Source organism: Chanodichthys erythropterus, chromosome 20, assembly GCF_024489055.1.
Source record: "Chanodichthys erythropterus isolate Z2021 chromosome 20, ASM2448905v1, whole genome shotgun sequence".
Taxonomy (NCBI): Eukaryota; Metazoa; Chordata; class Actinopteri; order Cypriniformes; family Xenocyprididae; genus Chanodichthys; species Chanodichthys erythropterus.
The window spans coordinates 35,299,351-35,316,931 of record NC_090240.1 but is presented as its reverse complement, the minus strand read 5'-3'; the positions used below and the strand labels follow the sequence as shown (position 1 = coordinate 35,316,931).

General features: G+C 35.8%; 2 protein-coding genes and 1 long non-coding RNA gene across 4 annotated transcripts in view; 2 read left to right on the top strand and 1 right to left on the bottom strand.

Annotated features, from left to right (window-relative positions):
• Positions 1–6,613: 6,613 nt before the first annotated feature.
• si:rp71-80o10.4 (uncharacterized protein LOC100307105 homolog) overlaps positions 6,614–17,581 on the top strand; it is a 123,312-nt gene continuing 112,344 nt past the window's right edge. Inside the window, exons 1-4 of one of the 2 annotated variants that reach the window (XM_067370400.1) lie at positions 6,614–6,788; positions 6,875–7,222; positions 8,518–8,666; positions 9,550–10,923. In XM_067370400.1, the coding sequence (XP_067226501.1) occupies positions 6,731–6,788; positions 6,875–7,222; positions 8,518–8,666; positions 9,550–9,579 (585 nt within the window). In that variant the 5' untranslated portion in view covers positions 6,614–6,730 and the 3' untranslated portion in view covers positions 9,580–10,923. Of the gene's footprint in view, positions 6,789–6,874; positions 7,223–8,517; positions 8,667–9,549; positions 10,924–17,581 lie in introns of those variants that run through there. The other variant, XM_067370399.1, reaches the window with a different exon arrangement.
• LOC137008706 (uncharacterized) overlaps positions 11,936–17,581 on the bottom strand; it is an 86,556-nt gene continuing 80,910 nt past the window's right edge. The window contains exon 4 of the long non-coding RNA XR_010892803.1: positions 11,936–12,233. This is a non-coding gene — a long non-coding RNA (uncharacterized lncRNA). The remainder of the gene's footprint in view (positions 12,234–17,581) is intronic.
• The window catches only part of LOC137009704 (interferon-induced very large GTPase 1-like), a 53,729-nt gene continuing 50,068 nt past the window's right edge, over positions 13,921–17,581 (top strand). Inside the window, exons 1-4 of the mRNA XM_067372148.1 lie at positions 13,921–13,967; positions 14,254–14,600; positions 15,157–15,283; positions 17,360–17,484. Coding sequence (XP_067228249.1) covers positions 13,921–13,967; positions 14,254–14,600; positions 15,157–15,283; positions 17,360–17,484 — 646 coding nt within the window. The remainder of the gene's footprint in view (positions 13,968–14,253; positions 14,601–15,156; positions 15,284–17,359; positions 17,485–17,581) is intronic.

Below are 17,581 nucleotides of genomic sequence, written 5' to 3'. Positions count from 1 at the left end.
TTGAAGAATATACCAAATTTATTTTTATATAACTACTTTCACTGTAGTTTGTCTCATGTATTGCAAGATGTATTGTACTGCTCTACAAATGTCATTTATTCATCATGCAGTTATGAGAAAATGCATTTCACTATATTAACATGACCAAAAACATGCAAAGTTGAAAATTTTACATCATTGTGAGAATAAAAATTGCTTTCTATTCTCAGTTAAGTAGTAAAGTGCTGGCTGTTTGTATTCCACTTACATACCGTATCATTTCTCCTCTCCCTGCTTCTTAACATCCTTGCCTTGTGTTCCTTAAACATGTTTTACCTGCTATCTCATGACATTCTTTAATGTATCCTTGGCATTGACTGTAATGTACCCTATTTGAACAATAAAGCTCTGAAGAAGCTTGAACACGAACACTGTTTCTTCCTGCACTTGTGTATTCCTGATTGATGTGGCTGAGAATAACCCAACAATCATCAAGAGAGTCACTTCTGTGGTTCACAGCAGATTACATTCAAACCAAGACTGAACATGAACTGATCCTCTGCCTTTTTCAAGCAGACTTGTTAGTGAGCACTGGGTTTGGAAGAATTCATTCACACCAAATAAACTAAAACAGACTCGTATAACCAAATAGTCCAGTGTAAGAAATGCTACTGCATTTGTTTAAACTATGTATACAAGTATTGATTTTTGCCTAGATTTAAGAAGGACAAAATATTGCTCTGTTTGATGTAAGAAAATGCCATTTAAACAAATGCTTGAATGCAGTTTGCTTGGTTTGGAAAGTACCTGCAAGACTTACTACGTTTATAATGCAGAATATAAATAAATGGTTAAAAATATGTATGATGTAGAATATAAACAAATGAGTACAAATTTATTCATTTAGCTTTATACTTCATTGATTTAGTTGTAAATCTAGTTGTATTTTTATTTTACATGAACTGCATGTTTGACTGTTGGAACTGCCTCCTGTGAGACGCTCCTGAAGAACTTTATCCTGTAGATCTGACTGTCCTTATCTGCCTAAATAATAATATGGTTAGAGGTATAAAATAAACTGACACACTGCAAAACAATTCACATTCACATTTGTTTGTATAGCACTTTACTGTTCATAACATTTCAAGCAAAAGATTTCATATGTATTTAATCTGATAAAACTGGACTACATGTTATGAGTTGCATTATGTGAATGCTTGGCTAAAAGTGTGTCATTAATCTTGATTTCACTAGTTTGATTGGCCACATAATCTTATTGCGGTTAAATGTATTTGAGCTTAGATAAATTCCCCAGTGGGACTATGTGCTTTGAGGATGAGTCTGGTAGCAAGATGTCAACATTATGTTGGTGTTGGGTGGAGGAGGGATGCCAAAACAGCTGATGCCAGGCTGTTTTGTGATAGGATGATAGAAGATCAGTTAAATACATAGGAGCTGAACATTTAGGGCCTTATAGGTCAGTAGCAGTAGGTAACCAGTGTAGAGATGATAGAATTGGTGTTATATGATCATATTTCCTCAACCTGGTAAGATCTCTATAGAAGCTGCATTTTGGACTAGGCTAATTTCATTTAGTGAGGATGCAGGACAACCAGAAAGTAACTAAGACAGCAAGCAATCATTGAAACAATGTTGAGTCAGTGGTCATGTGTCAATGCTGATTGTTGGTTCGAAATCACTTTTGCACCCAAAAAATGATGTTGAAACAATGGGAACTGAAATACGCGGGGGCACCGCGATGCAAAGGGAGCAGTAGGTGAGTGAAACTGCACACAAATGTAAAGGGAAATAGAAATGTGATCTTTTTTTAGTTAAATATATGTTACTATGTGGCACGCTAACCAGCCACTGTTCATTTTATTCACAAGATATTCAGTCCAGCATCACAAGATGGCAGTGTTTGACTCTCAAAAACCTCTCCGATACAATATCCTTTTCAGTCACCTTGGAAGTTTTTTTCACCCGATTATGATTATAAACATACACAACTGTGACACTACAAATTTAAAGCACACATATTGAGTGTAAAATGTTAGCCTAATTAAAAGATTTTTTTTAAATGTCTTAGAACAATAGATAAAATCAATACAATTTCTAGTTGCAGTCATCGTTGAGTTGAATATTAGATTATTTCTGAAATCAAAATAAAAAAAAAAAATCTGGTTTTGTTTTCATTGTTGAATATCTATCTCTGTTTGAGTAAATGGTACAATAACCCATGGGTTAAAAAAATGTGATTCCTTATCAGAGAATATATTTTCTTAATATTTTATTATTATATATATATATATATATATATATATATATATATATATATATATATATATATATATATATATATATATATGTTGCATGTCGAAATAAATGAAGTTCCAGGCATGCTTGGTTTGATGGGTTCGTTTAATGTTGTTTAATGCTTACACACAAGGGCGTAGATTTGGTTTCAACATTGGGGGGTTGAACGTTAGTATGCTGCCTGTTATTATTTTTTTAATTAAAAAATAATAATAATCTTTTTTCTATGTGTAGTGTTATTGGATAATTTATTTCTTCTCTATATATCTATCATCTATACTTCATAACTTTATGAAATTTATGTATAATCATTCATCAAATTCTAACATAACTGAGTGATTCTAAAAATGATGTTAAATATTGAAACTGCCAGTAGGCGGCAGCGATTCGCTGCTTTAATGAGTAATATACTTAATCGTTTATTCAGCCAATTTGTTCAAAAGTCAGATTAATTTAGGAAGAAAAACACAGATGTGAATACTTTTGTCATTTATAATTACAGACACTATTGAAAAATGAATTAACAAAACAGACGGCTGTTTTTGGTAACTGGTTAAAATTACAGTGATAGTTATGGCTAAATGGCAATGGATTAGCTAGCTAAAATATATGTGGAGTGTATTACACAACATTCTCATACCTTCTCAGTATAAAGCATACAGCTCATGAAAGTCCAAAATCCAGTATCTCAAAATATTAGAATATTTACATTTGAGTTTCATTAAATGACCATCCCTACAGTATACATTCCGGGTATCTCTTGTTCTTTGAAACCACACTAATGGGGAAGACTGCTGACTTGGCAATGGTCCAGGAGACAATCATTGACACCCTCCACAAAGAGAGTAAGTCACAGATGGTCATTACTGAATGTGGTGGCTGTTTACAGAGTGATGTATCAAAGCATATTAAATGCAAAGTTGACTAGAAGGAAGAAATTGGGTAGGCAAAGGTGCACAAGCAACAGGGATGACCACAAGCTTGAGAATACTGTCAAGTAAAGCCGATTCAAACACTTGGGAGAGCTTCACAATGAGTCAAATGAAGCCGGAGTCAGAGCATCAAGAGTCACCACACTCAGACATCTTCAGGAAAATGACTACCAAGCCACTTCTGAAACAGAAACAACGTCAGAAGCATCTTACCTGGGTTAAGGAGAAAAAGAACTGGACAGTGAACAGTGGTCGAAAGTCCTCTTTTCAGATAAAAGTAAATTTTGCATTTCATGTTGAAATCATGGTCCCAGAGTCTGAAGGAAGACTGGAGAGGCACAGAATCCAAGCTGCTTGAAGTCTAGTGTGAAGTTTCTGAAGTTAGTAATGATTTGGGGGGCCGTGACATCTGCTGGTGTTGGTCCATTGTGTTTTATCAAGTGCAAAGTCAATGCAGCCATCTTCCAGGAGATTTTGGAGCACTTTATGCTTCCATCTGCTGACAAGCTTCATGGAGATGCTGATTTCCTTTTCCAGCAGGACTTTAGCACCTGCCCACAGTGCAAAAACCACTTCCAAGTGGTTTGCTGACCATGATATTACTGTGTTTTATTCGCCAGCCAACATGCCTGACCCCTGAATCTATGGGATATTTTCAAGAGAAAGATGAGAAACAGTCAAACCAACAATATACAGATGATCTGAAGGCTCAATAGTGCCTCAGCAGTGCCACAGGCTGATCACTTCCATGCCACACTTCACTGATGCTGTAATCTGTGCTAGGAGCAAGTCATTTTTTGTAATATGTGCTGCTGACCAAGTATTGAGTGTACAAATGAACATACTTTAAAGAACTTGAACTTTTCTGTTTTGAAAATCCATTTTTTGACTGATCTTAGGAAATATTCTAATATTTTGAGATACTGGATTTTGGACTTTCATGAGCTGTACGCTCTAATCATCAAAATTTAAAAAAAAAAAACTTTTGAAATGTTTTACTTTACATGTAGGGAATCTAGAATATATGAAAGTTTCATTTTTAAAAATAATTTACAATAAAAATTTTCACGATATTCTAATTATATGACCAGCACCTGTATATACACACAAACCCGATTCCAAAAAAGTTGGGACACTGTACAAATTGTGAATAAAAACAGAATGCAATGATGTGGAAGTTTCAAATTTTAATATTTTATTCAGAATACAACATAGATGGCATATCAAATGTTTAAACTGAGAAAATTTATCATTTTAAGGGAAAAATAAGTTGATTTTAAATTTCATGGCATCAACACATGTCAAAAAAGTTGGGACAAGGCCATGTTTACCACTGTGTGGCATCCTCTCTTCTTTTTATAACAGTCTGCAAACGTCTGGGGACTGAGGAGACAAGTTGCTCAAGTTTAGGAATAGGAATGTTGTCCCATTCTTGTTTAATACAGGCTAGTTGCTCGACTGTCTTCCTCTTTATGATGCGCCAAATGTTTTCTATGGGTGAAAGATCTGGACTGCAGGCTGGCCATTTCAGTACCCGGATCCTTCTTCTACGCAGCCATGATGTTGTAATTGATGCAGTATGTGGTCTGGCATTGTCATGTTGGAAAATGCAAGGTCTTCCCTGAAAGAGACGACATCTGGATTGGAGCATATGTTATTCTTGTCCTCTTTAGTCCGGATGACATGGCATCCCAGTTTTCCAAAAAGAACTTCAAATTCTAAGGGCCCGAAGATCCCGGGCATCCAGTATGGTTTTCCGGCCTTGACCCTTACACACAGAGATTGTTCCAGATTCTCTGAATCTTTGGATGATATTATGCACTGTAGATGATAATAACTTTAAACTCTTTGCAATTTTTCTCTGAGAAACTCCTCTCTGATATTGCTCCACTATTTTTCACCGCAGCATTGGGGGAATTGCTGATCCTCTGCCCATCTTGACTTCTGAGAGACACTGCCACTCTGAGAGGCTCTTTTTATACCCAATCATGTTGCCAATTGACCTAATAAGTTGCAAATTGGTCCTCCAGCTGTTCCTTATATGTACATTTAACTTGTCCGGCCTCTTACTGCTACCTGTCCCAACTTTTTTGGAATGTGTAGCTCTCATGAAATCCAATTCATAATATTCATAATAACATTCCATGTGATGTTAATGTTAGTTGTTATAGGGAGTATGGTTGGGGTTAAAAATGTTGGTGCAAATGCATAAAATCCTGCTTAATGTGAGTAATGCTCAAGCAGGCATGTTGTTTTAGCGATCAGACAAGAGAGGGCATCCGCGGAAAAAGGGTGCGGGCGTGAAGGACAAGCGAAGGAATTCGTTTTTGCACTGGTTGAAAAAGGCACGCAGAGATTTTGTGAATATTCAAATACTTCAGTTACAACCCCCCAATATTTCAACATGAAAATCACAGTAGATCAAATGAAAAATATGTAGAATTCATTTATTTTGTAACAATAATTTTGTTTCTGTTCAAATATGAGTTTATCATAATAAATTAGACTAAATAAATAGAATACTCCCCTGCATTAAACCGATTGGTAACGCCCAACCAATGCGCGTCACACTTTCACTAAACAACGGGAGTGTTTCTCTACTGTTTGAATGGGAGAGCACGGGTAGCACCAAAAAATGAAGAGAACAGCTGCCCAGCCAACTATATTAAACTGCTGATCAAAGAGGGACGTTAAAAAGAATAAAGCATATCAACAATTTTTTTTTAAAAACTTTTGAAATGTTTTACTTTACATGTAGGGAATCTAGTATAAATGAAAGTTTCATTTTTTTAAAATAATTTACAATAAAAAAATGAACTTTTTCATGATATTCTAATTATATGACCAGCATCCGTGTATATATATATATATATATATATATATATATATATATATATATATATATATATATATATATATATATGCTAGTTAAAATTACCATTTAACCATTTTATCAATCATGTATAATTGTCTCAATATAAATTACTTTCTAAATCACTCTCATCAGACTTTTGGTATTATTCCAGAATCAGCAACTAAAAATCTCGTTAAACGAACTAAAGCTTATCTAATTGTTATTTAGCCTATGCACAATAGTTTATATGTAGGCTATATTGTGTTATGTTATGTGTCATGTGTTAGCTATGTTTGATATTATTACAGATAACGATTTGCCAGAGGTGTCGTTAGGATATGCTAAACGAGCCAATAGCATTTAAGAAGCCTAATTTTCTGTTTGTTTCAACTTTTTCCCAACGCGCTTGCATTTAAATCCGTCTCCCCGTCTCTCTCGGTCGCTCTGTGCACCTGACCTGCACCACTACACTGCGATCTTCAGAGCGTGTTTCCCCTTCCTTCTGTCACATAATGGTATGATCCTAGAGCATTCGCGAACGACACATCGCTACCGCCCAGTGTCACCGAAAATCTGTTTCAGACTATAAACTCTGATTTGAGCAGTCGCGTGGGTCATAAACTATCAAATCAAGACACTGGATATTATAATGTCGTTTTCCAAGAGGCTGAAGATGATACTGATCGTTGTAGTAGCGTGTTGGATCGGTAAGTCATGTCCCGGTTTGACAGTTACTCTCACAGGTTAAATTATACCGGGTACAGTGTATATTTACGGTGCAATTACTTTTTAGGCATTGCTGCTGCTGCTGGTGGTGTCGATGATGATAAAGATGAGATTGAGTCTATCAGGGTTTCTGAAGGAGGAAACCTCACCATCTCTATTCACATCAAGAAACTAGACGAAGACCCCCAGGTTTTGGTTTCTCGTCTCAAAGGCATCTCACAGGAAGCGATAGCACAGCTAATCTGCCACAATCGAGTCTGTGAGAGCGAGTACTGGATATCCGGAGTTTCTCTGAGCTCTGATGGAGAGAATGTGACGCTGATCCTGATGAACGTCAGTCAAACGGGACGTTACTTGGTCCAAAAACTGAGCAGTGCACAGCTGGAACACAAGATTTACAACATCGCAGTGTATCGTAAGTATTAAACGAGCATGTCATATTGTCTTTGATTGAAGAATCATGCAGTTTTTTCATGATGAAATGTGTTGTAGTAGTTGCATCATCATAATGTCGTAGAACAGCAAAAGAACAGCAGCACAGATTTATTTAATTATGAGAAACAATTGTTTATTTTGAGGCATTTTGACGTAGGCGGGCATCTAAAAACTTTCTGAAAGAACGAAAATGCTATTTAATTACGTTCTTATACACAATAAGAACATTTCCTGTTTTTGTCTCCTGTAAGCGGAAACGACATTAGCCACTGTATGCTATTGAAATGAATGTAGATGTTTGTATTTTTTGCCTTCACGCTATGAATGACTGAACTCAAGTGACCTGTCGATGATGTGATGTTGCGTCGTAGCCTTGCGTCATCACTCATGACGTAGCGGACGTGAACCGAAAGTAACGTTGTTCTGGTGCAGTTGTTGTGTTCAGGAATGCTGTACATTATGGAAAGTTTATGCAGTAACAAATATTTATAATCGAAATTGTGAAAAGGAAAGATCGCCAAAACAAACTCACTTGAATGTCTTCATGTTATTTGGGTGATTTTTAAAATGTTTTTTTTCCCCCTACTCCCTATAGTTAGTAGTACTATATACTGATGGATGTATTATTTATTTATTTGAATCATTTCTTTATTATTAATTTTAGTTATTTAAATCAATTGTAATGTATTTAAATTACTTTTTATTATTATTGATTTATTTCAATTAAATGTGTAAATTAATTTTAAAGTAAATGTTTTTTGTTTTTTGTTTTTTTTACACAGTTTTTCTCTAAATGTTTTCATAGAACCCAAACCCCTGATTTGTACATTTTTACGTAATGTGTGTTATATCTGGATACACTGAAAATAATTTTGTGTTGTTCTTGTTCTAAAACTTTAATTAGTTTCTTTCATGGAACACAAAATTATATTTTCTTGAAGAATATCCTGGGCACAATAAATGGGAATTCTGGTTATAAAAGTACTCATAAAAATATAAAGTAATCCATATGCCTCAAGCACTCATCTGAAACCATACAATATCTTAATGTGTGAAATGTGGTGATGTTTGAGATGCGCAAGAATAACCAGTTCAGATCTTTACTCTGATCACAGTGCTTTCATTGTATATCATGGTGTTGATCAGAGATGACCACAGGGCTTTAATTATACATTCTTTGTACATATATATGTTAATCTAATTTGTGAAAATCCATGGACATTTAATACAGTTATGTAAGAACCCACTAACAGTTTTTGTTCTTGTCATATACAGATCCTCGACTCAGTACCATCAGCCCTGAGCTGCTGTCGTCTGTCAGGAACAGTAAATCATTCACTGCAGGTGTAACCTCAGCTGCTGTGTGCTTCATGCTGCTCATCACTGCTGCTGTCATCGGTGTCGTTTATTTGAAACGCAGGAAGGCAAGTATCATCACAAGGCATTTTATCTTAATCTGTTAAATCATGATGACATTAAAGATGACAAACTTATTTTCTCTCCTTAAAGGAATAGTTCACCCCAAAAATAACAATTTGCTGAAAATGTACTCATCCACCCTCAGGCTATCCAAGAGGTAAATTAATTTGTTTCTTTTCTGGAGAGATTTGGAGAAATTAATTATTACATCACTTTTTAGCCAATGAATCCTCTGCAGTGAACTAGTGCATCAGAACGAATCCAAACAGCTGATGAAATCATTACAATAATCCACACGACTCCATCCATCAATTAACATCTTGTGAAAAGCTGCATGTTTGTAAGAAACAAATCCATCATTAAGGCATTTTAACTTTAAACCATTGCTTGGCTAAAAACTTTTAATCAGTCCATGATCAAAATCCACTGACATATTTGTTTAGAACGGTTTTGGACTGTAAATGGTGTTTGATCTGTGCATATTTCTCTCCTGATTCAGACCTGATAGATAGAGGACATCATTTTAGCAAATGATGGATTTTTTTCTTATAACATTCAGCTTTTCACAAGATGTTATGGACTGCAGTCGTGTGGATTATTGTGCACACATTCACTGCAGAAGATCCATCCATGAGCAAATGATGTAATGCTAAATTTCTCTTCAGATAAGAAACAAACTATCTACATCTCAGATGGCCAGAGGGCGAGTACATTTTCAGCAAATGTTTATTTTGGCGTGAAATATTCCTTTAAGAATTTTATTGTGCAATGGCATGGTCTGGATATTATAACACTAAAATAGTTATAGATTATGCTTTTGCATCTACACTATTATTTTCTCTTGGTTTGCATGACATTCAGTAATTGTGTTTTTGTATTAACTAACAGGCAAAGCGTCATGAGATAACGGATCCCTGAGTGTTATTGATACTTATTGAATGTGGGAGAGTTATTTAACAACTGGAAACCTCATCTGGCTCAAGACTAAGCTGGAAAATTATGAAATGTTAAATTATAAAGTGTCAGCTGTAAGCCTGCCTGAAGAGTGTAACCACTGGGACACTGGTGCTGTTTTGAGCGAGATCCAACCAGTGTGTGGATCAACTAGTGGGATGTGTGGAAAATCCCAACTTCCAAGTGATTGTGCATCCTTTCAGCAGCACCTACTGGAACAGCTGTGCATTATAATGATGTTTATGTGTGCTTGAACTGCAGGAGACCACAGAATGTCCCATTTGTCATTTTTTTAGCATTATTATTAATGGTTCAGACACTTAAGATTGTCCACTAGAGGAAGCCAAAGTAATGCAAAGGATGCAAAAATATTTTTTTAAAAAACACAATTTTGTGATTTAAATTAAGTTACCCATTTGTATATTTAAATGCATTTATATGTATTTTTATAAGTATTAATACAGATATTGTAGCACATTTTCTACTCAACAGCTCATAAGCAATGACTGCGTGTCAATCACTTCATCAGAGCTTTTGTGATCTCTGAGTATAAGCTGGCAGTTTTTTCTGTGTTTTTAATTTTGTTATTATATTTAAACATTTAGAAAGTTTTTTAGGACCAACATGTATTTTCTTAAGCTATTTCATCAAACCCTGACTTATCAGTGGAGATTCAAGATTGTTGTATTTGATAAGATGTGCAGTATTTGTATCCCTGAATCATTTACACGAGCTGTTGGTTTGGATTGGACCACGATAACTGCAGACTGTGACTATAGTGGAGTTCAGGGTTTATTGTTGCTGTTGTTGTATAAATTGTGAGCAGTTTTATAAGACTTTTGTACTTTTAATGCCTTCTGTTAATTAGATGCATTGTTTGTATTTATTTTATTGTATAAAACCGAGTTATTTAAAATGAGTAATTTAAAATTTATGCTGAAGCATTAAGGATTTGAGAAAGCAACCATACATCTTTGTTGTGTTTATATGGTTTATTTATACCATTTATCATTTAATTATTACTATTGTCATTTTATGTTTTATATTTCATATTACTTATTTCTTTTCTACTGTTGTTTAATCTTATGGTTGTGTGGCATTAAGGGAAGTTTGTCTTCATGACTATATAAGAGAATATCTCCATTTCAAGTTTTTAATGTCACTGGATGATGTTGTGAAGCATTAATTTTCCATGGTTTTTCTCTTGGTATGACAACACTTGATGGATTTGTACTGGTCAGATGAAGTCTGAGCATTGAAACAGACAACTAAGATTATTCAATAAACTCTGCTTTATTATTATCATCAGTTCATCTCCCGTTTCTGCTCTTCCCTGGCTTTCTCAGTCAAACTCTCAGGCTAGACAACTGTTAATAGAGTTTTGGGGTACCAGACAAGACTTTCTGTTGACAGATTTTACTGGTTTTGGACACCAAACAAAACAAATCTTTTGAGAAGATCCAGCGTCTGATTTGACATTTCTGAAGTGGAGATCCCATCTGATCTAACACTGCTCTGAACAAAGAAATTCACCACAGTCTATTTCTTAAAATCTCAACTGCCCCCACACACCCACCCACACACACACACACACACACACACACACACAGTTTTATATCTGCATATTCATACAAAGAAATATCTTCACAAGATTAAAACTGGTTATGAAACAGTGTCACTTGTTTTGAAGATGGACACAGAAGCGAAAAAGTTAAAAGATTAAATAAAACACAAAGATTTTATTTTTAATCACAATCAATTTTAAATACATTACATTCTGTCCTTTCTTATTTAAGTGATTTGGCTAAGTTGGTTTTAGTGATGTAGCAACAGAAAGTAGACATACTGAGAAAATTAATTTTACCCGTAACACAATTTAACACTTGATTCCGAAATAACCAGATTCATATTAGTGTCCATAATTGTAATAATAAAATAAAAAACTTCAGCAATGGTATGCACACTATCACCAGTTAAACACTGAACTGAGCAGATCCTCACATGTTCATCCAGAAAGAAAACAGTGGCGATTCCCACCAGACCAGACAAAACCAGTCGAATCAGAGCTTCAGTAACGCCACAATGATCCAGACAATCTGAAAGAGAAGAGGCTTACCCTGTGTCTCAATGTCCATACTATCCATCCTAAATAGTATGTGACATTAGTAATATTCAATACTATTTAGGGTGGATAGGGTGGATAGATTGCACATTGGGATGCAGGGTTATTCATTATAGACTTACACCAATCAGTCATAACATTATGAGCACAGACAGGTGAAGTTAATAACACAGATTAACTTCATCACGGCATCTGTTAGTGGGTGGATATATTAGGCAGCAAGTGAACATTTTGTCCTCAAAGTTGATGTGTTAGAAGAAAAATGGGCAAGCATAAGGATTTGAGCGAGTTTGACGAGGGCCAAATTGTGATGCTAGACGACTGGATCAGAGCATCTCCAAAACTGCAGCTCTTGTGGGGTGTTCCCGGTCTGCAGTGGTCAGTATCAAAAGTGCTCCAAGGAAGGAACAGTGATGAACCGGAGACAGGGTCATGGGCGGCCGACGCTCATTGATGCACGTGGGGAGCGAAGGCTGGGGAACACAGGATAATGCTCCTGCCACAAAACAAAAATGGTTCAGGAAAGGTTTGAGGAGCACAACAACTAGTTTGAGGTGTTGACTTGGCCTCCAAATTCCTCAGATCTCAATCTAATCGAGCATCTGTGGGATGTGCTGAACAAACAAGTCCGATCCATGGAGGCTCCACCTCACAACTTACAGGACTTCAGTCCATCACGGGTCAGGGCTGTTTTGGCAGTAAAAGTGGACCAACACAATATTAGGAAGGTGGTCATAATGTTATGGTTGATTAGTATGTATTGTTTTAGACTGCTATTATTTTGGTATAAATGTAAAAATGAGTAAAAACACTAACTTGATTAGATGTATACTTGGTTTAATAAACAGAAAACATAGGCCTATAGTGTAAAATACAAATATAGCTGCATTTGGTCTCTCTTTTTTTGGTCCCACTTTATATTAAGTGGCTTTAACTACTATGTACTTACATCAAAAAATAAGTCCCTTTTTTATGTAATGTAATACATAGACACACAGGCACACACACATGTGTGTATATATATATATAATTACTAAAAGGTCCCACTTATAGGGAGTGAGAAGGGCATATTTAACGAGTTTATGCTTTATTAAAGTTTTTGCAGTTACCATTGTGAAGATGAGTACATCTTGTGGTTAGTTTGTGGGTGACTGAATTAAGTTTATAGTGTTTTTTTTTTCCACTCAATGAGTAATAGCTGTACTAATGTCAATGCAGAGACAAACTTGTTGTTCACTGCAAACATTTGCTATGCACACTACAGAAGGTATGTTTTAAATGTACTCTTTAGACTTAAGTAATTTCTTTTAGTGTCATAGCTTATTACGGCCTTCCACTAGGCCGCTGGTGTCGGTGGCAGAAGAAAGCACGTTAAACACGCGTGCCCATTAAGTCTATACACGCAGATGTTAAAATGCAAACTGTGTCTTTATTTTGTTACAGAACACTTTATCCATAATCCATATCCACGCAAGCAGTCATTTGAGCAGTAAAAACAATGTATGGCTTAACACGTTCAAAACTGTTTGCCTCTCAGCCACCAAACACACCTGTCGTTTCATTAACACCGTGCTCTAAATATACCAACACATCATAGTGACACCTAATGGAATAAACAGGAATTACATTAAATTGGCTCCTACATGGCTGTTAAATCTAACACGGGATGAATCTATACCCAAATAAATTGAGTGTGAACTGTTACCTCAGTTTTGAGTAGATTCTATAGGTTTGCATTTACAGTGTGCCAATGAAAGCTTAAGACACATTCAATGTCTGAAAATATGAGGTTGGTTAACACATTGCTAAAAGGATAGATCACCCAAAAATTAAAAGTAAGAATAAGCAGATTTATCCTGTCACAAAAAAGGAAAAGAAAAATGTGATACTCAAAAATTAGTGGATAACCACACTAAATACACAGTGGTAGTACAATACAAAACGTTCAAAAACGTATGCACTCACTCACTACAGGTATTTTAAACCAAACTAACACTATTTTCCTGATAAAATAATTTTATTATTAACATTACCATTGAAGATGCGATTAATTGTAACAATTTTAACAAACATTATAATGATTTCAGAGTCATTTATATTAATTCCCATATTTAGGACTTTACCAAATACATTATTTTAAAATCCGCAATTAAACATTTCCTTGTGCGCTAATCTGAATGATAATGTTACAATGTGGTGGTGTAGACAGTGCAAAGCGTGTGGAGGCGGGGTGTGTGTGTCTGTCTGTGGTTTAAGAAGTTTCCAAAGAAGTCACCTGCTGCATCTCATTCGAGGAATCCGCGTGAACTATCAGCGACAAAACAACAAATGTAATCTATATGTCTCCACATCATAGGACGGATAAATTTAATCCAGACGTTTCAATCTAAAATAATGAAGATGATGCTCGTTGTAGCGTGTTTTATTGGTAAGTCCGTTTTATAAAGGATACCGCTTTGAGTGTGGATCTGCTTTACTTGCACACAGTTTATATTTACAATGCAAATATTTTAAAGGCATTGCTACTGCTGTGTTGATGATGATGATGATGATGTCGAATCGCTAACGGTGTCTGAAGGAGGAAACCTCACCATCTCTATTCACATTAAGAAGTGGGAAGAAGACCCTCAGGTTTTGGTTTCTCGTCTCAAAGGCTCCTCACAGCAGCTGATAGCACAGATAACGTGTCATGATCGAGTCTGTGAGCGCGAGTGTTTGATTTCTGGAGTCTCATTGATTTGTGATGAAGAGAATGTGACACTGATCCTGATGAACGTGAGCTTCAGTCAATCGGGGCTTTACAAAGTCTGCAAACATGGAGATACACAGCCGGAAAACAAGATTTACCAAGTTACTGTGTATAGTAAGTATTAATAGCACGTCGTCTTATCTTTGAAATGCATTGTGGTATTGCATCATCACAATGTCGAAGTCCTCCGTATAATAAAAGGACAGCAGTATAGATTTTATGCCAGTTATGAGAAAAAAAAGTTAATTCTAAAGCATTTTGGGGCATCTAAAAACTGTAAAAATGATGAAATTGAAATTTAATGACATTTTATACAATGGCAAAGAACCTGTTTTGTTTGTCTCCAGTACGCTGAAACATCTGAACATGCTCTTAAAATGAAGCTTGATATTTTTGCTCATTTAGCCATAGAAAAACAAAGAAAGTTATGAATGTTACAATGAATGACTGAACTCAAGTGACTTGTGGGTTAAGTTATGATGCATCATGAGAGGAATGAGTCAAAGCTAATGTTGTGGTGTTCAGGAAATGACATGCCACACAGCTTTCACATCACATGGTATAGACTACTTCAAAGAGGAAGCCCAAAATAATTGATTTTCTTTTATAGCGTCTTAACCTGTAGTCCTTGTAGTCCTATTTGTAAAAATGTGTTCGGTGTCCTTTACAGAGCCTCCACCCTGTACCTTCAGCCCAGAACAACCACCACCTGCCATCTACAGTAACACTGCAGGCGTAACCACATCCGCTCTGGGCATCTCTGTGGGCATCACTGCTGTCATTGGTGTCATCTCTTGGTAACACAAGAAGGCAAGTATCGTCATGAAGCCAATGAAAACGACACACAACTTTGTTTCTCTCCTTAAGAATATTATTGGATTAGTTTTGAATTTCAACAATGGAATAGTTTGGATATTATAAGCCTAAAATAGTTTATACTTTTGCATCTAAACCATTATTTTCTCTTGATTTGACTGGCATCCTGTAACTGTTTTTGTGTTGAATTACAGGTAACACATGAGAAACTCTACGTCCAGTAGAAGTGACCATCACACTGGGCCTTACATACAGGTGCTCATCTGCAGGACTAAGATGAATGTAATAAGACAAGAATTTTTTCAATGACTACATTTACATGTGCACCAATAATGTGATTATTTCAAATAATCAGAGTAAGAACTTAATTACAGTAAGATGTTTACATGACACAAGCAAACCTCTTCAATCACGTTTACATGCACTTTTCATTATTCCTCTAAGAGTTGTTTTCACACCCCGATGTACAGCACAAATGATGAACTAAACAGAATAGGCGTGTTACTGCTCATTGATTTGTCAAATGCAAAACACATTTTAATGGTACAGCATTATATTCATGTTGCACAACGTTGTCAAATTTTCTTTAGCACCCCAAAAATGTGGTGCGTTCTTCATCTCTGAATCTGCACATGACGGCATCTTCCGTGTTCATCACAAGCACATGCGCACTTTGGCCAGAGTGAAGTAGATGTGATTAAATTGATTACATACCTGCATACATCACATATTTTACTTTAATTATGTTACTACAATTGAGCTTCAATTTCATCAAAGTATTGTGTTTGCATGAGCTGAAGCTAAATCGTCTCATTATGATTCACATTATCAGGGTGCCTGTAAATGTAGTCAGTTATTATAAAGAGTCAGCTATAAGTGATCAGATGGTACTGTAGTTCAACTCTCTGAAGACTGTAACCACTGGGATACTGGTGCTGTTTACTGAGTGATCCTACATGGATCAGCCGGGATATGTAGAAAATCCCAAGTGATTCTGCTGCCTGTGAGTGGAACATACACTCTCTTTCAGATGAACAATTCTTTAAAGAACCATTTTTTCTTAGTGTGAAGAACATTTTAATAAGCAAACAATGCAAAGGTTCCATGAATGTTAAAGGTTCATCAATGAACCATTGATGCCAATAATGAAGCTTTATTTTTTATTGTGCATTGGTACAACAGGTGTTACTTTTAATGATGTTTATGTGTTCTTGAACTCCAAGAGACCATAATGTGTTCCATTTATGATTTTATGTTTGTTTTAGCATTATTATTAGGGCTCCGAGCACTGAAGGTTGTTCACTAGAGGGCGCCAAACGATAAGAAATCCTGAATCATGAATCATATTCATGGCTATATCGTCCCCTTGGAATTATAAGGTTCTATCTGATATTTTTTTTTAATCAAAATTGAGTTATTAACATATTCTTATTCTGTGACAAATTATTAACATTTTGTGATGTTTTTTTTAAATTTATAAAACAAAAAGGTTCTATCTACAGAGTCGAATGGAATGCAAAAACTTTGAAGCTCAATATCTCAAAACCGCTCAGAATGCAAAAAGAACCTTATAATTCCAAGATGATGAAAGATCTACTACTTTTAGGACCATGACAATATCTGCTTTGTTTTTATAAATAGCTTGCTAAGAAATATATATCTGAAAATTCTTGTAGATCATTAAATGTTAACATATTTTTATTTCCTTTTTATTAACAAATTTTTCAAGTTGCCATACATGATTATATTTTGCAGTATGATTAAAGCAATCACAATATTATTTGTCTCTTTTAATATACTGTATAGAATAGTATTTCAGTAAAAGCACACTTTTTTGCACATAAATGGGTAACTTAATTATTTCTAAGCTTTTAAGTACTAATACAGACAACTGTTGGTCCTCCATGTGCTGCCAAAACAGTGCCGATCCACTGAGGCATGGACTTGTTGGTTCAGCACATCCCACAGCTGCTCGCTTAGATTGAGATCTGGGGAATTTGGAGGCCAGAGCAACACCTTGAACTCTTCATCATGTTCCTCAAACCATGTGTGGTAAGGTGTATTATCCTGCTGAATGAGACACTTGAGGTGTTTTCCAGCAGAACATGGAGCATCATGATCACACTCCCTCCACCGGCTCCTCGTCATCCCACAGGAGAGGCTACTCACTGCAGAGCCATGGGTGGAGTATAACCTCCAGCTCCCCCTCCCTCGACCTACTGTGGGCATGATGGGTGGAGCTGCATCCTCCAACCACAACCTAACCCTACCCATAACCC